Raw genomic sequence first — 25775 nt, forward strand, 5'->3', positions numbered from 1 at the left:
TCAGTCTATACTGCCGAGGATAAGAAGGGGACCCAACATAGGCATCTGGGAAGAGACACAAATGTCAAGGGCCACAGGGATGAAGGAGCCCCCTGGGCACCAGGATACAATATGAAATTAATTCAACCTAAGGCCGAATCTGCAAGATGCCTCGGCGGCTGCTGCTCTCAGTCTTCCTAAGACGACCTGGCGTTCCCGTTTACGTGTCGTCGGGTGGGTGCTGCTGGGACCTCGACAGCTGCTTCTGGTTGTTATCCTTCATATCCGTTGCCGGGCCCGGGGGTTCTGCGGTTACCGAGCTACCGCGGCTTGTTGCTATTCATTCCGTTCCGTACCCACAGGAACCCTTTCTTTGAAAAAAAATTGGCCTTCGGTCTCTGGGTGCAAAGAGACAAAGAGATGCCCACAGGCGAAAACGGGCCCCAGGGTCCGACAGTAAGCCCCAAAGGGCCATTCCCTCTGGGGCCGTTCCCACGGCACATCTGGATCCACCACAACACTCCTCAGGACAGCTTGGACAAAGCTTGCCACGACATCTGGAAGAGGGTTCAAGGTCTCTCTGAAGATCTCCAGCCTACATCACCACTGTTCCTCCAGCCTACCGGCCCCCCAGAGCCGCCAGAGCCCCTCAGGGTCTCCCAAGAGTGAGTGATTTCAAATTGCCACCCCCTCTCCAATTCAAATGGCTTCTCCCCCCTCTTATGCTTTTTGGCCCACAGCAGGTTGGGATCCTGCATACAAATAGATGAGGTGTTCTTTCAACATGGCTGAGAAGAGAAATTGGGGGGTAGGGGGTGAGGTGTGGGTGGGGGGGAAGAGGATTGAGAAGGGGTTTATTTTCACAGCCCAAATCACAGAAGCTGAAGAGGATCCTTTTTCTCTATGCAAAATGACGTCCTGTGATGTCTAGCCACATCTAATTCTGAAGCACAGTAAGCAGCTGCTGCATTCAGTTCCCCACAGCAGCTTAAAAAAAAAAAAAAAATCAAAATATTTACAGGAAGAAGCAAAAGAAGCATTCAAAAGAGCAGAACCGAAAATTAAAGTGTTATAAGGAAACTACTGTAAACAGCTGATCTTTACAAAGAAAAGCTGGATTTGGCAGAAAAAAAAGTTCTCTGCCAAGTCTCGCTCCAGAGGGTAAGTTGTGGGGAGGAAAGAAGGTACACTCTTTAAATTAAAAAGGACAATATTTATAGTACGTTCCTGCAGCAGGAAAAAAAAAATTGTCAAATTAACAAACCCAGCAATTAATTAGCTCATGCTGGCAACTTCCCAGGTCTTAAACAAAAACACAACATACCAGTAACAGCTGTACAGACCTGGTCCATCTTAATCTGATGCAGTAAATAATTGTTAATACCAGAATTCATGATGCCTCCCAAAGAGGCAAGTTGGTGCCACTGTCCCCATTTTACAGATAGGGAAACTGAGGAATAAAAGGAAAGTATTTGAATCAATGGCACACAGAGATGTAGTGGTATATCCAGGACTTGAAGCCAAGAGTCCCAGCTTCCACATCGTTTCCTTCTCTATCCAAAGTGCAGTATGGACTTTGTAGACGGTATAGCAAATTGAGTCACTGTTCTCCTCTAGCATCTGCTGAAGTCAATTGAGTCACACCAGCACACAGGTGACATGACAGAACTGGGCCCAGACATCTTTATGGACATGTAAAACATGTACATCTCAATAATGCACTACTGGAAGATGCTCCATTAGTATGGGCAGTACAAGACCCTATATGCAATTATGAAATATTCATCTGAATTTTAATGAAAAACCCCATTTTTAAGAAATGAAATTATTTTTAGAAGAAACATACTTTTGAGTTTTATAATTGATTTAGCAGGTACAGCAAGTGCAGCCAGCTTTCGTAATTCCTTGCCCACGCGCTACAAAGTTGCACCAAATTTGTCACACTTAGGGAGGAGACAGGAGGATACCGCAATACTCTTCCTGTTGCATTTGCAATCTCGGGCTGTCCAGAGGGTACAGCGTATGATGGGAGATGCCTAGGAACAGGGGTGACCCATCCCATTCATTTTCTATCCATTAAAAAAAAAGAAAGAAAGAAAAGAAAAGTGGGGTCCAGTAAATGGGGTACCAGCCTTGGTCCCATAGGATTTGTATTCTACTCATATTTCTACCACTGACTTGTTGGGCAACGTTCAGCAAGTCATTTCTGTTCTTGTCTATCTGACTGTAAGCTCTTGGGGCAGGGCTGGTCTTGTTCCGTGTCTGTACAGCTCCTAGCATACAGAAGCTTCATTACAAACAGCCAACTGGTCTTTCAAGTACCCAATTTACTTGAATATGATCCCTCCAATAATAATTTTCCAGGTATAGAATCTAATTATTGAAGATGCGACTTGAATTTGTCCACCTCCTACTGCAAGAGCAGGGAAAATAAGCGTGTGTGTGTGTGTGTGTGTGTGTGTGTGTGTGTGTGTGTGTGTGTGTGTGTGTGTGTGTGTGTCTATAAAGTGCCCCCTTGCCCTCTGCCCCCCAAATTCTTCCCCCTGAAACCCCTTACCATCAGACACTGATCTCTCTAAACACATGCAAGTGAGAGGCAAATTTGAAAATGCTAACCTTGAAATCAATTTGCATATAGGCAGATGACTATAGATTCTCATACCCATACACTTAGTTCATCCAGAATATATGCATTTGACCTGTCTGGAAAGTGCTGCAAGTTTTAGCACAGATACTCCATAAACACATTTAAGCAGCACTTTTGTACCTATTTAGATATTTTTATAAATTTCTAACTCCAGATCAAATTAGCCAAATCAGTTTCAAATCATAAATCGATTGAGCAGAGCTCAATTGTTCCAAAAACCATATCGACTGAGCAGGCAGAACTCAATTGTACTAAACACCATGTATGGTGCTACAGCCGGTGAGTGTCCTCCATCCCAGGCTCTCACCCTAGGACTTCAGATGCTTCCAGATCCATTGGTAGGCATCCTATGTATGGGCCCAAGCCCAGCGATTTGGGGGTTCAGATGCCCCCACTTGTTCTTAGCTCACAAGAGACTGAGAAGCCTCTTTAGATATACTACAAATTATGCATGATATCAGCCAAAAGGCTCATGATTTGCCACATAGTTCATTGGACTGGGCCCTAGCAGAGTCAACAGTGTTTCAAGCCAAGGTGACCACACAGCTTGGCATGGCTTAGTATGTGCGTGTACTCCAAGATACACCCGCATAAAGGATCCTCCAAAGCCTATATGCAGATGAGGTGCAGGAGAACCTAATCCAGCTCCACCTCCTGGAGGGTGGGGGCACACTAATCATATGCAACAGGCTGGGGGGCAGGGTGGGGGGGGACAGAGGGATTCTAGGTGAAGTGTTCGGGGTCCTATTTGGTGAGGTCTGCCAGACATTTAAGGCTGGTGAAGGAACAGTAATCGTTGGAAATGGGAAAGAAAGGCACAGCTCAGATGTGAGGGTGAAGAGAGATTAAATGGGTATTTAATATAGTGGCTCACCAAAACGAGCCAATGCTAAGGGCAGACAAGTGCTATGGGCACTACGATGGATGGGCTGTACTGATCTATCTTTATAGGTTCCCATTAACATCTCAGCCTTTTGGCCAAGATCAAGCACTTTTGGCCCCAAGGGAAGGGTGTCATGACTGGCTCCGGGGGAAGACGGGAGCACGGGAAAATGGGAGATAGAGCAGGAACAGCAGGAGAAGGCACGTCAAACGAGAGGCAGCCAGCTGCAGGAGCACAACGAAACGCCCACCGGGAGCGGCACGGCGGGACAGCACAGAAAACGCACTGAGATGTCAGGGAGGATCATAGACTGCGGATAAAAGCAATCTCAAACCATGATGGGATGAAGACAGGATCAAAGAGGAACAGATCCGAGTTCACAGACAAAGTACTGTTTGAGATACTGGAGGTACAGGAGAATCATCTCACCAGCCTGATTGCTTTCCAAAACTTAAAGACTTGGGAGTTTACTTACTGGAATAGGCATAGGTGTGAAGATTTTTGGAAGAAACATGCCAAGTTATGTGGGAGGAAAAAATTAAGAGGGGAAAGAAGTCAAGAGAACAAGTGATTATAGTAAGAATGTCTATGGATTTAGAGGCAGAAGACTACGGTGGATTCAACTGAATGTGCAAGCAGCCATGTGTGTAGAGAAGGTGCGAGACTCGTATGGTATTTGAATGGGGTTATGGCAGGTATGAGTTGTGCTGAGAACCGGTAAGTGGCAGCCCAGGTGGGATGCAGCACCTCCCATCTATGATCCAGCTGGGACCCCGCCGGGGTTTTATAATATACCATGGGCAACCAAAGCAATACAGCAAGGAGGGGCATCTGTCCACACAGTCTCCTCATGGTGCAGTACAGGTGTGCAGGGAAGGGGCATAGAGCTGCAGAGTGCCATGAGTCCCTAAAATGCACTAGGTGAACATTGTGTGTGTGGGGGGAGAGGGGACACACCTATTCTGCAGGTGTCCCAAAGCTTGTGCAAGCAAGGTCAGATCCCCCGAGGAACATCGTGACTCGGAAAGGGACAATGGGGAGAAGAGGAGGGCAAGTGAAGTAGAAACGGTGGACAAAAACCCCTCCGAAAGGAAGAAAGGAGAAAGAGGGGGGTTTAATATCTCTAACTGAGGTGGCTCAAAAAGAAACAGAAGGGGAGGTGGGGAGCAGGAGAGAACCCAGGCATAGGGGTAGCGGGGAGGAAAGGGAAAAAAAGAAGTCAAACAAGCAGAGGAAGTGGAGGTGGAACAAATAAATGAGCCCAGGATCCAGGGAGGGAAAAGGAAGAAAACACAGGGGGGTGGAAAAAATCATGAAAAAGTAACTTGAAAAAGTGGTGAATGAGTTGGAGTCAGAGCCAGCAAGCAGCTTCCCACCATTAACTCCCCTGGGCTCCAGCCTGGAGTGAGGAGCTGGAGGCTGGAAGTGGCAGGGAGGTGGGAAAACGAAAGCCTTCCTGAATGTGAAGGCAGACAGGCACAGTGTTGACAAGTCTCATGAGAAAAACAAAGCAGCACTGCCTTGAAAAACAAGCCCAACCCATTTCAAGTCCAGTCCCCAACCCCAACCCCAACCCTAAGTGGGGCAGTGGGGAATTGTGGGGTGGCTATACCACGCCCCCCACTCCCCTCCCAGCGGGATGAGCAGCAAAGCTCAGAGCTGCTCTGCAGCCGGGCTGGGATCTTGCAGCGGTGACAGCGTGGTCCGGGGCTGGGGCAGAGCTGCGATCTGCAGCCCGCATGCTCCAGGCAGGGGTGTGCGCAGGCACAGATCATGGCTCTGCCCTGGCTCCAGACCACGCTATCACCACTGCATTCCCAGTAGTAGCAAAAGCCTAGCAGCCCCAGGGCGTGGGGGGAAATAGCAAAAGGGACAGGGGGAAAGAGAGAGCTTGGGGGTGTGTAGGGGAAGGGGTGTTTGCTCCTCTGGGCAGGGGTTTAGGGCAGGGAAGAACACACATGTGGTGCCAAGGCAGCCCCCAATCACCCTGCACCCGTTTTCCTGCCCATAGGTGAAAACACCCCATCCCCAAGCGCTCTTCTCCCCTTGCCCCTTTTGTCCCTTCCCCCCTCCCCTGGGCTGCTCGGCTGTTGCTGCTGGGCTTTTCAGCAGCAATCAGAGGCCTTGGGAGCAAAGCCTCTGCTGCTGCAATTAAACCTGACCCTAAATCTGCACCCTCTGCCAATTTGGATGGTGTGGGGCACCATGATCTGGGTGTAAAAATGGTGGCCTCCACCACGATCAGGCCACAATATCAGCAAGCTGGGCCTGTGATTTAAAGCAGGCCCTAGAAGTAGACAGGAAGAATGCGATGGTTTTGCTGAGAGAGATTTAAGAGCAACTAGAGGAGGAAGCAGCAAAGAAGATAAAAGAAAAGATCAGGTTAAAGGAAGTGGAGGAGTGCTTAAAAACCTACAAAAGAGGGAACTCGCCAGGAGCAGATGGACTGCCTATGAAATTTTATGAAACATTTTGGGCATGGGAAAGGGAGGGATATAGTGGAAGTGTTTGAGGAAGCAGCAGAAACAGGAGAGGCAGGGGAAGATTTTACAAGAGGTGTTGTGATCTGACTCTTTAAGAAAGGGGAGAAGGAATTCCTGAAAAACTGGAGATTGATTACACTCCTTAACGTGGACTATAAGTTAATGGCTAAGACACTGGCTTCAAAGAAAAACCTTCAAAAGATAATGCATGAAGACCAAGTATGCGCAGGACCAGGTAGAAGGATATCCAAAGCGTGTATGTGGGATAGCGTATCGGAGATACGCTATCCCACATTCAAGAATGGAAAACGAACACATTTACTGTAAACCTAGATTAGAAAAAGCATATAGAAGAGTGGATCGGGATTACAAGTCAGGGTGCTAGGAAAAAGTGGGGTTCCCAGAGAAATGTATATATTGGATAAGGTTATTGTATAAAGAACAGAGTCACGTCCAAGTTAGTGGGTGCCCAAGTGGGGCTTTTAAAATTCATACAGGGGCGAGACAAGGACGCTCCCTGTCACCACTATCTGTGTGCGGCATGAAACCATTAGCACAAAGAATAAGCAAAAATAAGGTCATAAGGGGAGTCAAGATACTGGGAGGGGGGAGGTAAATTGTGTCCTGTACATGGATGATATCAATGTAGTAGCTAGACAGACATACAAAAAACTAGAACTCAGCTACCAAGTACACCCCTGTAGCTAGAGAGAGACTTTGGATGGAAAGGGTGCTAAAACATACATCAAAGTATGGAGAAGCGATGGGAGATAAACTAAATAGATCAAAAAGCACAATAGACAATGTATTTAATGAGATTCCCTTGTTGCAAATTTAAGATGGGTTATTTTTCACCATGCTGATTGGGGGGAAAAAACCTTGTCTTATATTCAAATAAATATGGTAGTCAATGATTCCACCCTGCTCCAAAAAAAAATCAAATGCTGAGACTGCTGACATTATAAGTAGTCTTTTCAAAATCAAGTCCACTACTCACATGAGTAGGGTGAGCAGGACCTGATCTGTGGGTGAAAGTTTTACCCTTGAACTTGGAGATGAAAGCATCCATATCCCATGTCCAGGGCTTCCAGTCTCCCCAAAGCAAATTTACATCTTACAAAAAAAAACTCAAAAACCCAAACCAAAACACAAACCCCAAACCCTTGCAATGCACAAATTAAGGCAATACCTAATTTGTCATCTGTAACAATATTTGCAGTCACAGATCAAACCTAGTGACCTCACTTGATTCAACTAAACTTTAATTATTTTAAAATATTGACTCATGTAAATTGCTGCCAAGTTCATTTTGAATGCACATGCAATCTTTTGAACAAACAACGACTCTTTCACTCTCCTAGCTTTGTTATTGGACTATTTAGACATAGGAAGATGGCACATCATTAGAAATATCCATAGGAGCATAGGAGATCAGGGTCCTGTTTTGTTAGCTGTGTTGTATCTACATAAGAGACACCTTAGTTCCTTGAACTGTTTACAAGGGGTACAGAGAGGTGCCTAAATCCAAAATTGCAATCCCCAAAACCTTCACATCAGCTGCCACTGGAACGTCCTAGGTGCCCGTGCTGTACACAGCAGACAGCGCTGCCCCTTAGCTCATGGTAGCTGCGGCACAGACGGGCCATAAGCTGCCAGCAGACCGCTATCAGTAGCAGCAGGGAGCTCATCTCTGCCACAGCACCTCCTCCTCTTTCTCGACACAGACTTTTCCCACATCCGGTGGATCTTCTGCCACTGACAGTTCTACATTTCTCTCTGCTTCTGCATCATTGCACTTTCTGTGCAAGCCTCACCCCCTTTCCAAACCTCCTCAAGATCCTCCCAGTTAAATATTCCTTCCCATTTGGAATGAAAGGGATATTGGTGTGCGTCTGCCTTAAAGCTGCTTTCCCCTCCAGGCTATTTCTCTTCCGGCCCACAGGATACCTATGAGCAGCCGTCTTCCAACTTTTTTGCATTTTAGCATTAAAACCAACCAACCTTTAGCCTTCAACCCAAACCTTCATACTTTTGGTATAATCACCTGGAACACAACAGCAGGGAGAGAACCCAGAGCTGCCTCTCCCAATGCACCGGCCCCCTCCTATTTGAGCAAAAAACAGCAATTTTTTTAGCAGCATTAGGACTACGGCAAAGAGCTGAAAGGCTCTGGCCAGTAGAGGGCACTGGCGTACGTGTGTGTGTGCACATGTGTGCGCACACACGCACGCACTAGCATCAGTGTTTCTCTCTCTACTAAGCCAATTCAGACAGGGCATTCTTCTCCACCTGCTCTCATTTATGCGCAGCAAACCACATTTGAGGGCTTTCAGTGCTATTTCTGTTTTCCAGCAGGCCAGAAACTCTTCAGTAAGGATTCATGTTTGTGTCAGCACCCAGCACTAACAATGTTCTTCTCCTTTGAGTCAGACAGCTCATACGTTGCCCTGGCTTTTGTCTACAGTTAGGCATGCTGAAGTGCTGTTTCAGGAATGAACAGCATAGGATGGTGTTAAAACTAGTAGAAAAGTGCACCTGCTAGTAGCATCGAGATGCACACATGCCCAGCACCTTCCAAGAAAGAGATCACACATGGTTTGCTGATCAGATGGGTGCGGTAATTTCCCTAAATTATCACGATGCTACAAAAATGCAATGTGTAAAATTAACTAGAAACTGCAAATGAAGCGAGTCTTCTCGCCTATGATGTTGAGTATCTGCAATGTCAAGCCCAGCTCAGTATCAAGCCCCAAAACACAGGATGGTGTGAGAATGTGCTGTAACCGTGGAGGCTTCAACCCCTTATCATTAAGGGCTAATCACACTTTTTAAATAACTTTGGTTCTAAAATCCAGTGTGCAATTTCCATTCCCTCTTTCCATCATTTGCCTCCCATGATTTCCAGGGGGCACAACATAGTTTTTACTTCCTGCCCTCATCTTTTGTGCCAGAGTAGAGCATGGTCTTGACTGCAAACTTCAATCTCCATCCCTCCCCACCTGTCCTTTCCCCAGGAATGATGGCATTTCAGGCACTGGTTGCATGATTTAATGTTCATGGTAAAACTAGAGCTCTGTGGATGAAAGGCACTATAGAAATGCAAATCATTTATTGTGACCTTTGCATGCTACTGTCAACCCTTAGACACGTGCTCTCCTGAAAACACAGGCGTGCCCCGTGGCTCTTCATTTCTCCGCAGCTAGCTGAGTGGGAAACAGGTCACACAACAAGAGAGGAAAGCCTTGACAGTATTTATAACTCGGGTTTCTCCTATGGAAAAGGAATTTCCCATCTTTCTGGGTCTCTTTTTTAGCACTTCAACTCTCTGTGCTGGCACATGATGTTTGCTTGATCCTTTATGTTCTTCTAGGTGCCCTCCTTTACAAAACCTAGCATTTAGGCTCTTCAGCCACAAGCCAAGAGGAGGAAAATATAACCCTCTTCAGTGGGTTATAGAAGTAAAGTGACTGCCCCAAGGTCTCACAGCCAAAAGCTGGGAATAGAAACCAGGTGTCTGACAACTGCCCTGGTGACTTATCACTGGCTCACCATACTTTCCCCATCCTTTTGCACTCTTAAGATCTCGTGCTAAAGCTTGCCTTCTGTTGCCAACCAACAAGTGCTACACCACCACATCAGTAGCTCTTAAAACATTTTTTTTGGTTATGTATCCCTTGAAGTTTGCTATATTGCTGTGCTCTGCTTTGAGAATAAAGTAGTGCTGAGATATCATAGAGCAGTTGGTCCTTCTCCTTCCCTCCTACCCCCATACTTTCCTTTCCCCTTCCTCCATTTCACATGCTCTTTGGAAGCTGGCCTTATACATCCAGGGATTAGTCATATAATAGTTTAAAAAACACTGTGCTATGTGGGGGATGCTAGAAGGGGATGTTTTTGCATATTATCAGTACTCCTAATAATGCATCCAGCATCATAGGCAGCAACAAGCCTTCATAGACTTTGAGCCCAGAGGTACCATTCTGCTCGTCTCCTCCGTCTTGTACAAGCCAGAGAGTTTGACCTTGTGATCCCTGCCACCAGGCCATAGCTGGTGATTGAACTAGTGCAGCTCCTATTAACCACCGTGGTCCTGATTTAAAGTCTTCAAGTGAGTCCATCACATCTTGATGCAAGTTGCTCCCCCACGCGAGCTGTTACCATCATTTATTTCTAGCCTGACTTTGTCGGCTAAACTAAAGACCACGCTCCTGCTAGAAAACTCCTCCCCATGTAGCTAGGCCATAATCAAGTCCCTTCTGCACCTTTTCTCGGGTGAACTTTAGTCTCTCACCATGAGGCAGGGTTTCTATCCCTTCTATCATTATTGTAGCACTTGTCTTAATCCTCTCCGATTTGTCAGCATCCTTTTTGAAGTGTGAACACCAGAGATTGACAGAGTGCTCCAGTAAATGCTCTCACTGGTGCGCCGTGTGCCGTGGCTTCAATATCAGCGTCTACGTTTATCCAGCATTCCCCTGCTTATACATCCAAGTAACACATCCGCCGTCTTAGATACCGTGTTGCTCTAAGGGCTCAGGTTTACTTGATTATCCACCATGACTCACAAGTCCTTCTGAGTCACTGCTGTCTTGGAAATACAGTCCTCCATCCTAGGAGCGTGGCCTGTGTTTTTGCTCATCCAGATTCCTCTAAACAGTTCCTATTTACCACTCAACCCAGTTTGCAGTTAGCTTCAAATGTTGCCTTCAAACAATTATTCTTTTTGCTTAACGGGGATACAGGCAGCTTGGTGCCCTTAACATCCCGGTAACCATCCCCTCTTTCCAAAGTCTACTTTCTTCACCTCCCTTTCTCCAAAGCAATAAAAACCTCGAGTCTGAGCTCACAACTCCCCACCTTTCCTTGCCCTCCCCTTCTTCCCTCGCCCCAAGCCTGGTGGGATGCCAGCATTGACCATGCTAGTTTGTAGTGGAGGGGGAGAGGGGCAGGGAGTGTGCTCGACCAAAAGAAACCCCCAAAACTTACACAGACATTGATGGCACACAAATACAAGTACATGGGTGAAGAGTTTCAGGATGAAGATTGCAGCCTGTGGAACTGGAAATGCTAAAAGGAACGCCAGTAAAAGTCAGAGTCAGGGAGGGCAGGGGTTGAGGACGGGGAAGGTTGTACACTTCAAATCCTGTACTAAAAAGGCTGCACTTCATACAAAAAAAAAAAGCACACATACATCACATAGAGCCATCTGTTCATTTAATTTCTGCAGTATTGCACTGAAATTTGTTAGTCGTGGGGGGGTGTTAAAGGAAGGGGAAGAGCCATGCAGTTTAAAAACCCTAATTATAGAGTTATTCCATAAGCAAAGATAATTAGGAAAATGTATCATTTATGATTTGCTAAGAAGTATAGCAGCCTGTTTAGACACAGGTACATGTATAGCACATGTCTAGGCACCCAAGCCCCCAAACAAAGAAGAGACGAGGCATTAAGTTATAATTGCTTTTGGAAAGGAGTGAGCGGTACACTCCCAGCCAGAGGCAAAAGAGGGAAGTAGCACTTTGGAATAGGGAGCTACTTTGGGCAAATCCATAATTAAAACGTGCTTAAAAGAAAAAGAAAAATATTCTTACCATGAAATGGCTCCAATTCACCACAGTCAGGCACCTTGCATGTAGCGGTTTCGGCCAGGAATATCCTTTGTGTTCAAGGCTTGTAGGTGATGCGTCGCACTACTGGACTGTGGCACTCAGACGCTGTTGTGGCACAACAGGAGACCCACACACCAGGACAAAGCAGGGATAAGCAGTGTCATCCTAAATTTCCAAAGTATTTCACGCTCACTTTGCAGATGCACAAGACGCAGCCTATTGGTGAACAAGGGCCAAAAGATTTTTTTAGGATTTTTTTTGTCAAAGCCCCAGGCAAAAAAAAGCCTCCCCCTTCCAATGTCCCCACCTCTCACCTTTGACTTTACACATACAGATTAAAGCATGTTACTCATCTTCAGTTTTGCTATGTAGTGGTAATGGAAGAGGTTTCATATACCTGGATGGAAATACCAGTTGGGAAGCATAGTCGAGGCTGGCTGAAGGGTTTACTTTTATGGGTGTTAGGCTGGGGCATGGTAGTTGAGAGTGGGGTAGGGAGGAGGTCTGAAGTTTTGGAGTATCATTTGGGGAGCTTGTTATTTCTTATCTTTGGGTTGCTTGTCCATTTTTGTAAGCTACTTTGAACCTTTTAGGATAGGGCAGGTATACGTCTAAATAGATAAATAGCAACAACATTGTTCCATCCTAACCCTGCAAACAGGTTTGCTTAACTCCAGAGCTGCGATTCTCAGCCCGGATCCTGTTGCACCCTTACGATCCTTCCAAGGGTGCTATCAGATGCCACAAAACATTAGTGCTACAAGGTGTACAAACAGGATTAACCCAGAGATTTCAAATAGGAATCCATAATATTAAAAAAAATTTGACCTGTCGAGGTCTTTTTAAGCTCTCTGCAACACAAAGATTCTCAATTATTTTTCTGTAGTCAAAAAAATGAGTGAAAACAAAGCTTCCATTTTCCACAGGATGTCTTGAGTTGATTGAGAGCTGCTTTGAGTCTAAAGAGGCTGAGAATCCCCATTTTAGATGTACAGGTAGACCCTTGACTTCGGTGGGGCTGTTCCCTGGGGAGAGGGGTAGGGTTAAGCAGGGGTGTAGGACTGTAGGTCATGAGGCTGCAACATCCTAAATGCCACATAGTAGGGTCAGCATCATACCTAGACTCCTGGTGGCCCCAGGTGAACTTTTAGTATCGAGCCCCCCTTCATTAGAGATAATGATATTAAATAATAATTTTTTAAGTTACCATTTTTGGGCTCCCTTTCTGTCCAGGCCTCGGGTGGCTGCTCGGTTCGATCCTGCCTGTGTCTTGCCCTGAGTAGGGTCTCCCCAAGCCCAGCATCAGGCGCTGTCCCTATCCTAGCTTGCCCAGGTGCTTGGATCTCACCAGCTAGGGGCTTTGTGGAAGCTTGCACTTGGATCAGCATGTCCCTCCTTCCACTCCCACCCCTGATGCCTTCATTGGTCCAGCACCAACACCGCTGCATTAATCTGGCAATCAAGATATATAAACCAGGTCTTACTATCTGGCTTAAAGGACTTTTCTACTACCTATGCAGCAAATACCAACTCATATAGCAAACCCCACTCCTAGTCCTGTCCCTATTCCGAGCCCTCACACAACCTCTCCTCATCACTAAGCACTTCAACACCTGGGAAGCCGCTAATTCATCCCAGGTGGGGCCGTTACCCAGCTCCCTGCAACACACTGACTTAATGCATGGGTCAACTACTTGGTTTTGCCATGGAGTTGCTCTGAGTCCCGCACTTTCAATGGATGGTACTTAGGTCCCAAAATATCTTGAAGAGCTTGGTCCTAAGTGATCTTCCATGAATCTTCCCCTGCTTTCCAGCTCTCTTTTCTAATGTGCTGTGGACTTTAAATTTAGGTGCTGCTTCTGCAAAGGTTTAGGCACATGCTTGTAATACCAGGCTCACGGATAAGCCTTTATAAAATGACGGCCTTGAAAGACAAACGATATTGCTGCAGTTAGGGACCCTAGAGCAGAGCATATAATGCAGAGATGGTTTTTACTTCCAGGATTGAGGGGATCAGGTTTTACTGTGCAGGGTATTCACAGAGGGTTGAAGGATTAAGTCAAAACTACTGCAGAGGAGTGACTTAAGGAGCTGCAGGTGAACACAATGGAGTAGAGATGGGGAGCTCAGTTTAGGAGCTGGAGTGGTGGCCTGCAGCTTGTTGTCAGTCACAGAAAAATGCATTGAGACTTAACCCATTGGTCCTGTTAAATGCTCAGAACTAGGCTTTTCAAACAAGGATGCTTAAAATTAAGCTCCTAACCTCCTGATTTGACACATAGAAGTGGTCTGATTTCCAGAAATGCTGAGTGAACAGAGGTCCAAGCTGACATGCAGAGCCCTTATCTTGCAACGAGTTCTGGGTGTGCAAATTCCTTTGGCCCTGTTGGCTTCACTAGGGTTTGGTGTGGGGGTTCCCATCCAGACACCTCCAACAAGAAAGGGGTCCTGGACTGCAGCTGAACTGTTTTCAGCCCCTCTGGAAAAATCAGACACTTTTAGGTCAGCAGTATTGATTTAGGAGCCTGACTTTGTGTGCCTATGTTTGAAAGCTACAGCCAGAGTGTTCAGTTTGGTTAAAAATAAAAATTCAGTGCTTTTGGAGAGAAAGAACTATTGCAAGTGGCAGATGACAGAGACTTCCCGCGTGCCTTCAAATTCAGGGCTCCGTCCTCCAAACACCCGCTAGACTCTTCCAGCCCATCCCAGCAAACATCTCTGCAGACTGCACTGAAGGTCCAATTCATTTGATTTAAAACAGCCTTAATCAGCCTCTAAACTATCCCCAAAGTTTCCAGCAAACAATTGTGTTGCTGTTAGTTTTACTCCTTCTCTAAAGGAGCCACTCCATTCGTATTGGTCCCCTAAGTAATCACAGGGAGGAAAGCTAGTCTGAGCAATTTTTAGCCAGGACTGGAATGTAAGGGTTTAGGTTTAATACTTCATTTAGCTGTGAAATCTCTTTCTGTCACGAAGCAAGTCGCTCAACTTTCTTTCTTTTGTCTCATGTTGATGAATAACTGGAGAATACAACTTCCCTCCCTCAGACCCGTTTAAGAATAAAAGTTCATTAGTGGTTACGTGCTCTGTTCCTATCATGAGGGTCATTTATCTGCCTAAATAGGCTTCAGTTGAACTTTGTAAAAAACTAGATTATTTCTCCCCCCAAGGTTTGATCCAATTTTATCAACATTTCAAATGTCAGCACCAGAGAAGAAATTTTTTGATAAAAGACGGTATTGTTTTTCTTCTCTTTCATCACTTGATGGATGATCATCTATGCTAAGAAAAACACTTATTTCTGTTACTGGCCCCCACGATCAGCCATGGATCATTTCCTTGCTGTAGACAAAGCTTTTGCTTCATTTTGCTATATATATATATACATATATACACATATCCATATATCCATATCTATATCTATATTTCCAAAGATATACCTATATATATAGAAATATAGATATAGCTAGGGATATAGGAATATATGGATATGTGTATAGATATATATATAGATATAGCTATCTCTATATGTAGATATATCTATATAGAGACAGAGAGATTTGTGTATATATACAAATATACATACATATATATATACATATATATGTATATTTGTGTGTATATATGTATATATTTGTAGATCCAAATATTTGTGTGTGTATGTGTGTGTATATGTGTGTGTATATATATACACACACATACACATATGTGTGTGTATATATACACACACATAATACACACACATAATATATATATACACACATACACACACATATATACATATATACACATACATACATACATATAGATATATACATGCATGCATACATCTATATAAGTATATGTATATGTGTGTATATATCTGTATATATTTGTAGATCCAAATGTCTTCTCTTTATTTTAAGCACATATCTTAGAATAATTCTTTGCCCTCCATTAATGCATTTTCATCTAAGTGATTTTCAGCTCTCCCTTTTGGATGTGCATTATCTATGTTAGATTTCTCTCTTTCATGTAGATCCTTGGAACAGAACTGTGTCAAAGATGAAATTTCTCTTCTGGTGGAACAGGAATACTTGAGCCTTACACAGGAGACCATTAATGAGACAGAAATGCAAGGTTCAGAGGAAGGCAAGAAAACAGACTTTACCTTAAGTCAGACAGCTTCAAACAGCAGCCTGATTCCACCTTCCAACAGGGACCAGTTACTAGATGAAACAGAAGGAGTGGAAAGTGTGTACAAAGCCATGATTGGAAGCAAAGAAAGGGAGAGGAAGCTAAGAGCTCTCTGTGATGCACAGCTGTCTACAAAAGCCACCATCGCGGAGAGTTCACGCCTTGCAAAATGCAGCAGCAAGAACTCAAAAGGGGTGGACAATGGCATCACTAACATAGAAGCGTCTAACCTAGAGATCAGTAAGTTACTGGTGCAGTTTCCAGTGAAGCACACGGAGACCGCCAAAGCTCCCGACAAGCAGCTAGTGGCAGAGAAAGCCAAGACGGTCAAGGACTTCCTACAAAATAGCAAACTCAGCTCCCTCGGCCAGAAGGAGAGCGCAGCAGCAACCCCTTTAACCACCACAACCGTGGAAAGTCAAGCTCCAGGACAGAAGAAGCAGATCCTAGGGCTTTCCAAGATCTGCCCGAAGACCAACCCTGATTTAGTGGCTGAGGCGCTACAGACTCCAGGTGTGTATCATGAGATGGTGGGTGAATGGGATTTAGGAACGATGGGCAAAAATAAAACAAATAAGGAGCTGTTTAGAGGGAGAGGCGATGAACAAGTGTGGCCGTATAGTGATGTCCTTCCAAAGCCTTGTATACCCGATTAGCTCTGTGGTTCTCAACTTTTTCCATACTGGGACTTCGTATTTCCTGTCAGACATGATCTCCGTCTCTCATCTTGCTGGGATCAACTCAGGATCCTTCTCCCAAGTAGTAATATTGCAGGTTCAGAATGGCCATAACTATCAAGCTCTGAATGCATGGATTAACTAATACCTTTTCAAAGAAGCCAGTATGAAATGCTGTTTAAAACAATTCCCCACTGAATATCTACTGCATTCAGTGCCATTTTGTTTAGCGATAAACCTGGCAGGTCTCCTTCTCTTTGTATAACATCAAAGGGATGCTTTAACTTCATGGGCTACACTGGGATAAACAAAGCGATGGATAAATGATAATGAATGATGCATAATGTAGTCCCATGTCGAAGAAAGTCAACAGGCCCTTCCATTCACTCCATGTTGCGTTAGCTTGAACTCCTTGAAAGGCTCAGCTAACCTCCTGGGCCAGTATTTTCCAGAAATGGTTAGAGTCTTTTGGAAATTATTGTATTTTAAAATGACTCTCCAACCTGAGACAGTCTCTTTTATTGGAACGTGCTGAAAAAAAAAAATCAATCCTTTTGCATGACTCAGGACAGGCAAAACCAGTTATGTTTGCACCTTGCTTTTCCATTTTCAAAATCTTGGGCCAGCTGTATCACGACTCAGAGATGCTCAAAAATTAACACGAACAAAACGCCACTTGTTTGTTTCCTAACCCCAAGAAGGGTTTTCAACTTGGAGCAAAGTTTCTTGATTTGGGGGCAAAAGGGGCTGTTCTGCTCTTACTTTAAATGAGCAATTTCATTCATACCTATGACTCAGACAATTAAATTGTCTGATCCAGGTCTTCTAAGGGCAGAGTTTAATGGTCTGACAAGTGAGTTTGAATTGCAAATTCTTGAATTTGGGTCTCAGCACTGCAGGGCTGTAGCCAGGAGAAGTAGCTGAGACCTTAAGCAGATTGTGTTTATGGGTGAAGCACAACCTGTTTAATTGGAGCGATCTGCAGTTGAGCATAGAAAAGTGCAGCGTGTCTGTTAACAATGTGTTTAACCTCATTTTGTTTTACAGTAACTACCGCACCATCAGACAAAAACAGCTTTAAATACAGTGGAAGCATTTTCGCACCACGTTTCCCTACCAATTCAACAACTGCGACGTTAAACCACCCTTTTTGGCTTAACCTTAACTTTCCTCCACCTCCCATCTTTCCAAACCATTCGGGTTTCCCACAGTTCCAGGTAATACAAAAATAAAAATACCCCTTTCCTTTTTTTGGCTGTGAGAGGTCTGGGATATACTGCAGCCTGCACTGACAAAGCTGTGGTTCTAGCTGCCATTGCTTTGAAACCTACCTTGTGATTTGTGGTGTAGAAACTAGACGGATGTCCAGCTATGAACACTAAAACACAAAGTGAATTTGTGAGGCAAAAAACATACGCCAAGCGCTTGTAGTTTAGTGAATTGGGTATGTTCATACTGCACTGGGACTTATCTTATTTGTGCGTGTGTGTATCCACATAACTGCAAGCCAAAAATAAAACAAAAGAAACTAGTGAAATTCAGGATAGGTCACAGTTCAGTGTGTGTATGTGTATAGACACGTGTGTGTGTTTGCGTGTGTGTGTGTGTGTGTGTATAATATCTATCTATCTATCTAGATATCTATATCTATCTATATGTATAGATTATATATATAATATCATCTATTGCTATAGATATCTATCTATATCTACAGATTATATATATAATATCTATCTATCTAGATAGATAGATATCTATATCTATCTTTATCTAGCTATATCTATAGATTATATATCTATCTATCTATCTAGATAGATATCTATATCTATAGATAGATACATATAGATATACATATAGATATACATATATCTATCTATATGTATAGATTATATATCTATATCTATAGATAGATATCTCTATCTAGATATATAGATATTACAAATATAATCTGTAGATATAGATAGATTTCTATATCAATATAGATATCTATCTAGATAGATAGATGTGATATAGATAGATATCTCTAGATTAGAGATATATCTATCTATATCTATCTCTGTGATATAGATAGATATCTATAGATTATATCTATCTATCTATCTATCTATACATATATATCACACAAACACACTGAACTGTAACCTATCCAGAATTTCACTAGTTTCTTATTTCTGGCTTGCAGTTATGTGGGTTTTTCACATGCCAACCTATAGCCATGTCTTTTAGTAGGATGTTACTTTTCTTACGTGTAGGATTGTGTAGTGGAATCCCATGTCCACATATAAATCAAACGCCTGAATTTGAAGGTATCTCAGCAGAACCCCAGATTGTGATCCTGGGTCCTTCAGTGAAATGAATTTAGATAGATCCTCAGACAGACACAGATTCCTACTGAATATGGTGACTTTTAGGACCCGTGCATGAAAGATGCTATGTTGAGGTTTATTAACATTCATTAGAGCAGACAGATGTACTGATTCCACAAGCTTTCATGGCGTGTTTGCCAAACGATACAATCCGTGGGTCATGTACGACAAACTCCGAGTTTCTGTGACTGATCAATTTCTCTCTATCCCTTCATTCGAATCTCTGATTTTGCATTTAGCAGATGAAATTCATCTTGTGAGAAAAAAGTTTCTATTAGGCCTGTTCCATTTCTTTCACTGAGCATGTGAAAGGTGGAACAGGCCTGTGAAAGCAGGTCCGTCCTCTGTCTTTTACGTGCCCACAGCTCATTGCTTGTCACCCTAGAACCTGCTCAAACCACACGAGTCCCCCCCTACCTGGCTGAGCTTCATCACCCTTTGGCTTATTTGCACGTGCCATTCTCATTTTCCTCGAGAGATCCCATTGTGTCATTTCCTTTTGTGCAAGAAGCAAAGTTCCTCAACTAGATCCAGATCTTTTTGCCTCATAATAGCATTTTTCATCTTAGTCCATGAAAAATGAGTTTGGTATATTCAGAAGTAGACTTAAGCACTCACCTTAGCTCTGAGCACCTAAACACCGGGAATACCTTTGAAAATCCTAATTTTAGGGCTAAATTCTTTTGTAGGCCTCATCTCGGCTCTTCCTTTTGTGGGTACATTTTTGTACCTTGTTATTTGCAGTTGCATTTCATAGAGCTGAGCTGTTTCCTTCAGAGGTGAATGCATAGTGGGGGCTAAGCTATTATGTGCCCTCATGATTTTTTCATTTCTCACTGAAGTCAGTAGAAAAATGAGCTCTTTCCCAAATATGGTGGAGCATTCAGTAAAAGAAACCCATATTTGGGGAGGTAAAGAAGAGAATTTGGCCTACATGTACCGAATAAATGTCACTCCTTTGAACAGATAGCATCTCTTAAAAAAAAGCTAAGTATTGCACAGCAATAATTAACATACCAAGTCAGCCTGTTTCATACTTGTGTCTTATGTATATTTAACAGGGCTTGTATCATCAGAGAATGCGGATGCCATATCAGCAGACTATACACCCTTCTCTAGGATGCTATTCAAGACAGGTGTGTCTAAATGGTTATGGATATGCTTTAATTTGCAGTACACAGATGCTAAGCACAATAGATTAGTCAGAGCAGTTTGTCATGTGGCATGACTGACGTTGATGCTTTCGCAAAAATAGATTTGGGGGCTAGATGCTTAGATGGTGTAAATAAGTATAGCTGTACGGAGTTACACCTTTTACACTAGTCAAGGACCTGGCCCCAAATCTCTAATTAAAAAAACAAATTGCTCATGTTCCATTATAGATTAACTCAGGAAAGGGTTTTTGGTTTTTTTTAAAGAACAGCGCAATCAGCCTTCTGAAATGTGCATTTCTATTTTAAGTTAATTTATGAATGATGAAAACAATGGATGGGCTGCTGCAAGATATTTTCTGACAGTAAGAGGCACAGCAGAGAGCTGGAGTTGGCTTGCAAAGTCATGAGAAGAGCCTCAGCAGAAGTGATCTGACATGTCACTGCAACCTTTTTGGTCAGATGAAAGCGAGTTTCTCCAGCTGGACACTTAAAAAAAGAAGAAAAGGGAAAAAAAAAAAAGAGGAAGAAGTAGTCACAGTAGTTATAAAAGCTAAAACGTGAACTAAGAAAGAAGTTAACATGCCATCACTTTGAAAGCATAACAGTCAGTGTCTCACAGGCATTACAGTATTATCCCTAGTGGGGAGTAAAAAAAAAAAGTGCAATATCCTACAGAAATGTTACACAATGCTGTAGCCATACATGTGGGCCAGTGTGTTCCAGTGGCTAACTCAACAGAGCTAGGAAGTCCAAGGTACTAGTTTAAGTTCTGTTGGGCAGTTTTGGTCAAAGTTGGATAGTTATGCATATCATAGCAAACATCACTGCAGCTCTCTATCCAATTAAAGATGTATCTAAGGAGTGCTTTTCTCCCACTTAGCCTGATGAGACGGACCTAAATAGTATCACTATTTCTTTGCAGAAAAAAAAAATCCATAGCAGTTAAGGGGAGGAACCCTTGCCTGGTGCAAGATCTTTGATTTTTGTGCCATTGGAAAGGCTTCTTCAGGAAGTGACCCAAGATTTTTTTTTTGTTCTTGTTGGCACGTATAATAACATGAATGCCTTAACTGTCTTATGAACAGCATACTGGGAGGTGCTGAGTACTCTCAACCCCTTGTGCCACTGGGAGGAATTGAAGGTTTGGTTCAACTGTTCAAAATTAACCTGATATGGGTGGGGAAGTTCATAAGCTTTTTCACCCAAAGAATCTTTCCCTTGCTTTAGGAGATATAGGTATGTAGTCATCTCTCCCCCCCCCGCCCCCCAAGTTACAACCAGCCTGTGGTTATAAAGAAAATGAAAGATTTTATAAAAAATGACATAGCAAACTTCCCCCCACCACAACCTCATTAACAATTTTGAAATATTTCAGCCTTTTCTAGTTCCAAATGTCACTTATAAGATCAAGCTCTAAATGGGCACAGACAGAAGTGCAGCTCCCCACTGTAACTCATAGCGGTTTGCAGGAAGCGCCATGAGTTACAGCGATCCCCCGGACCCAAGAGACATTTGGAGCAATTTGGAGCTGCTGTGAGTGCAGCTGTTCTCCTCTAGCCCTTCCCCTCTCCCCTCCCAACCTTGGTGCTATCTTCAGAATGGGAGCAGGAGAGGGAGCTCAGTCTGGGTTTTTTCAGCTGGCACTGGAGGGTGGGGCAGGTGGACTGGAGCTAAGGGCATGGCTGTAGAGTGCTTTCACATGACAAATATAACGTGTCTGCACCCAATGATTCTGTTTCACCTCATCTCTCATATTACATTTCCTTCCCTTACAGGTAACTCCTTACAATCCACAGCACCTTTTTCGGTCACCTTACACCCCTCTATTGAACTATGTCCCTCTGGTCCATCCCAATTATTCATACCAGCAGAGGAACCTCCTCAAGCCATCTAGCAATATACGTGATCCACCAGCAATGGCAGGTGATGGACCGCAGTATCAATTCCCTCATTTATACGGGTATGTCCATGCAAACGTGTTGAATAGTTCGGTTAGCACTTTACAGGAGGGTTTGTTGTGTTATTGCAAAACCAAATGGAATTTGCTGCCTAGATATGGTCAAAAAATGGGATCACCATCCTGTGGGGACTGCTAGCATGTTAAAGTTCCCTTCATTCCAAGCTAGAGTTAAAAAAAAATGACGTTATCCCAGAATGGAAATTATAACTCAATTTTGATTTGAGGACATCTAGAATTATTTATTTTGATCAAGTTGAAACGTTGTGGTCTAAAACATGGCATCTACATATTGTACTTAAAATTAGAAGATGAAAAGTAAAGAAAAATGAGGCACTGTAATAAGAAGGCACAGCAAAATGTTTTTTATCTGATAAAAAGAACACATTCCAATGGTAAAAAAATGAATTGTGTTGATACTCTTGAAACAAGTACATTTTAAACAATTCTCCTTGACACCTCCCCATCAAAAGTTTCATCAAAAATCAACAGGTCTCTGCAGAGTGGGGAATATCTCCAAAGACTCGAGTTCTAGTTTTGCCACAGAAAAGTTACACTAATGGCAGCAATGATACAGGTTGCCCATAGACCATCTCTTCATACCCCACCTATAAGCCTCTGTCCTGATTTTTATTGTCTCCATGTTTATTCAAGTTCTTGAACTCTCAGGAGAGCTTTATTATAAGGCTGCCAAATAGTGATCCCCCAGTCAAGACATCGTAAGAAATATTGCCTGAGGAGGTGGTGCCAAGGAAGAGCCGTGCAAAGCAATTTGCTTGCTATGCTCAGCAAGCAAAACAGGAGAGGAGGAGAAGAGAGGAGAGGAGAGGAAGAGGAGGAGGAAGAGAGGAGAAGACTCTTCCTCTCCTCTGAGGAGAGGACTTCATGGTCTACAGAATTTGTTCCACCCTCAGTTAACACTTCCTGATGCTATAGTTCACTTATTGTGGCAATGACATTAAACCGTATTTGACTGTACTTTGAGGACAGCTAGATATGGTGGAAGACCACTGGTCTGTAATACTAATGGGAAAAATTTGGGGAGGAAAAAAATCTAATATCTACATAAAGCTTTAGTCTCTTCGCTTTGGGAATTTAAAGATATTTAGATACCAAAAGATGCAAAAACATACTTATCTATATCCCATTCCCATGGTCTTCCACCATATTTATCTGTCCTCAGAAGAGGGTTAAATGTAGTTCAATGTCACAGAGAGAGGGGCTGGGAAGGCAGGGTGGGGTGGGGGAGAGAGAACAAGTTCAAGAGAAGGAGAATACTAAGAAAGACATAAAAAGATTGGATGGATTTAATTTGAAATTTTGTTTTTTTAGGTTTAATTCTACGCTGGGTGGACCTCTGAGGACTAATCCATATTTCTCTTCTGTGAGTGGTATAAACTTTTGAAGTAGTCAGGTTTCTGCTGCAAGACTTGTGGAAAGGAAAGCTTCAAAGACTGTTGGGAATTTTCTGTTTAAGCAAGGACTTCCTTTGTATTTTCCCCAACGTGAAGATTTCTGTCTATAATGATCCTGCATGACTTAAGAACTTACAAAACACCTACACAACAAATCCATCCACAAGAAGGAGTTTTGTTTAGTGGGAGAAAATGAGAGTTTTCTCTTTTTGTAAGATGGAGAGAAATAATAAAAATGTTTTATTTATGACAAATGCGTGAGCTGCTTAAAATTGAATTTTTCCTGTAAAAAAGATGGCTGATAGAACAAGAGCATGGCCATGCATTTCAGAGGTAATAACTCTAGTTGTGTGTTCAAAATGAGATTAACACCGAGGCATTCAATAGCTAGGTTGCTTGCCTCTGTGGCTGGCGTGACTGTATCTTACATCTGGAACCCTGATGCTAATCTAACTTTTAGCCCTACGGAAGATCAAATCATGGAGGCTTGTATGAAGAAGTTTACTCGACTACGTTCCCTCTGTTTCAATTCAGAGATTCGGGTGCAAACAGTGAGCTTTTGTCCCTGCAACGAACCTGCTGCTGCTTGATACTATATCATCAATGCAGAGCCCGTTAGTAGGCTGTCTGCAGGTGATTTTGATGGATGTTTGTTGTAGGTCAACCAACCAGTAAGCTGTTGGCTTATGTGCAGAACAAGAGTGGAATCCCATAACGTGTGATTGTGTAGGAGGTCAGACTAGACGATCATAATGGTCCCTTCTGTCTTTTAAATCTGTAAATGAAGCCCCCGTCACAGCCTACAATTTGCAGTGTTACCAGGCTGGAGCTGGTAGTGTAGCAGTCCTTCCATGCACTAAAGTCTGGAGGTGTTCACCAAAGGCAACGGTGGCTACCCCTTAGCAAAAGTGCTGGCATGAGCAACCTCCATCTATGGCTTGCAGCAGATGGAGGAGGGAGCAAGGAATACAGTGTCAGATAAGGCAGGGAGCAGAAGGCAGAGGAACAGATCAGGCAAGGAGCACAGGACAGGGAACAGAAAGAAGAGCAACAGATCAGGCAGGGGAAGGGGATCCAAGTGGCACGCAGGGAGGGTGGACTTAAGGCTTGTCTATGCAGAATGTTCTCCCATGTAAGAGATGTGAATTTAAACCCCTCTGAGGGGATGCTTTTAGAGAGAAGTTATACGTTACACCTAGCTCATGCTAGATCGGTGGGATATTACACAGTGCTAAAGTTAGACCATGCTATGAACAGTCATACGTTAAAGATTAATACTGTTTCTTGCCTGCCCGGTGCTGACTTGCAACTAGAAGGTAGGTGAGCTGGGAGTGGCTAGGAGTCAGGACACCTCTGCATTATCCCTGCTTTGGAGTGGGGAGAAAGGAGGGCCAGGAGCAGTGCATCCTGGGATGCTGGAGGACTACAAATTGCTCATTTTATTTCCGTAGTGTAGACTGGAGTTACCCTAACTTGAGCTAGGCAGCACGGGCCAGAGTTAACCCTTGCCTGAAGTGGTGTAACTTTGAGATGCTCAGAGGGCATGTAGCACAAGCTGATGAGCTTTAACCTGCAGACACTGAGAGTGCCTATACACGAGCAGCAAGGCTGCTCTGATGCACTTTAATTACAGCGCATTGGAGCAGACTCGATTAATCGAGTTTACTGGAGTGTGGTAATTACTGCGCTCCAGCCAACTCCAGCATCTCGTGTATCAGCATCCCTGGCTGAAAAATGGCGGCGGGGCTGCTTTAACTAAAGCTTGTTCGATGAGCTTTAGTTAACGCATTCCCACTGCCATTTTTCAGCACGGGGACACTAATACACAAGATGCTTCAACCACTGAATTAAAGCAGCTCTTGGAGCCACTCTAATTAAAGCACCTCCTCCTCCCCACACTCGCAGAGCATGTGTATAAATGCCCTGACCTTTTAAGTGCCCTTAGTGTGGTCTAAATGTAACGTTCACCTATAGCACTTTAACTAGAATGGGACAATTACACTAAGATAATTCCTCACATAAACAAAACTGTAAAGTTTTGGGAGAAGGACCTTGTTTTTGTATAATATATATACTGCTTCTAGGACAATACAGTCCTAGTTTATGACTAGGACTCTCTGATACAATTTACAACACATTTCTGCATTCTTTTAAGGCAGGGGTGGGCAATTATTTCGGGTGGAGGGCTGCTTACTGCGTTTTGGCAAGCCATTGAGGAGCACATGACAGGCAGCCAAGAGCAGATAAATATGAATTTTCTAAATTTTTTAGGGGCCCCACGGGCCGGATAGAATAGCCTGGAGGGCTGCATCTAGCCCGTAGGCTGCATTTTGCCCACCCCTGTATTAAGGCATTGAGGGCTGCTGAAAAATGTGGGACATTGATGCAATGAGAAGGATGGTCCAGATTATCCACAACATACAAGCAGG

General features: G+C 43.6%; 1 protein-coding gene across 1 annotated transcript; it reads left to right on the forward strand.

Annotated features, from left to right (window-relative positions):
- Positions 1 to 286: 286 nt before the first annotated feature.
- Positions 287 to 23336, forward strand: CUNH1orf94 (chromosome unknown C1orf94 homolog). Its single transcript, XM_006027007.1, has 6 exons — positions 287 to 644; positions 15620 to 16290; positions 17502 to 17671; positions 19882 to 19956; positions 21750 to 21934; positions 23264 to 23336. Exons 1-6 carry the CDS (start codon positions 400 to 402, stop codon positions 23334 to 23336), a joined length of 1419 nt encoding a protein of 472 aa, XP_006027069.1. The 5' UTR covers positions 287 to 399.
- The last annotated feature ends 2439 nt before the right edge of the window (positions 23337 to 25775 follow it).

This window comes from Alligator sinensis, unplaced genomic scaffold (genome assembly GCF_000455745.1).
Source record: "Alligator sinensis unplaced genomic scaffold, ASM45574v1 scaffold547_1, whole genome shotgun sequence".
Taxonomy (NCBI): Eukaryota; Metazoa; Chordata; order Crocodylia; family Alligatoridae; genus Alligator; species Alligator sinensis.

Coding starts and splice junctions, on each gene's coding strand:
- CUNH1orf94 (XM_006027007.1), top strand. CDS start 400: ATGCCCACAGGCGAAAACGGGCCCCAGGGTCCGACAGTAAGCCCCAAA. Junction 645..15,619: donor CCCCTCAGGGTCTCCCAAGA/GTGAGTGATTTC, acceptor TCTTTCATGTAG/ATCCTTGGAACAGAACTGTG. Junction 19,957..21,749: donor TAGGATGCTATTCAAGACAG/GTGTGTCTAAAT, acceptor CTTCCCTTACAG/GTAACTCCTTACAATCCACA.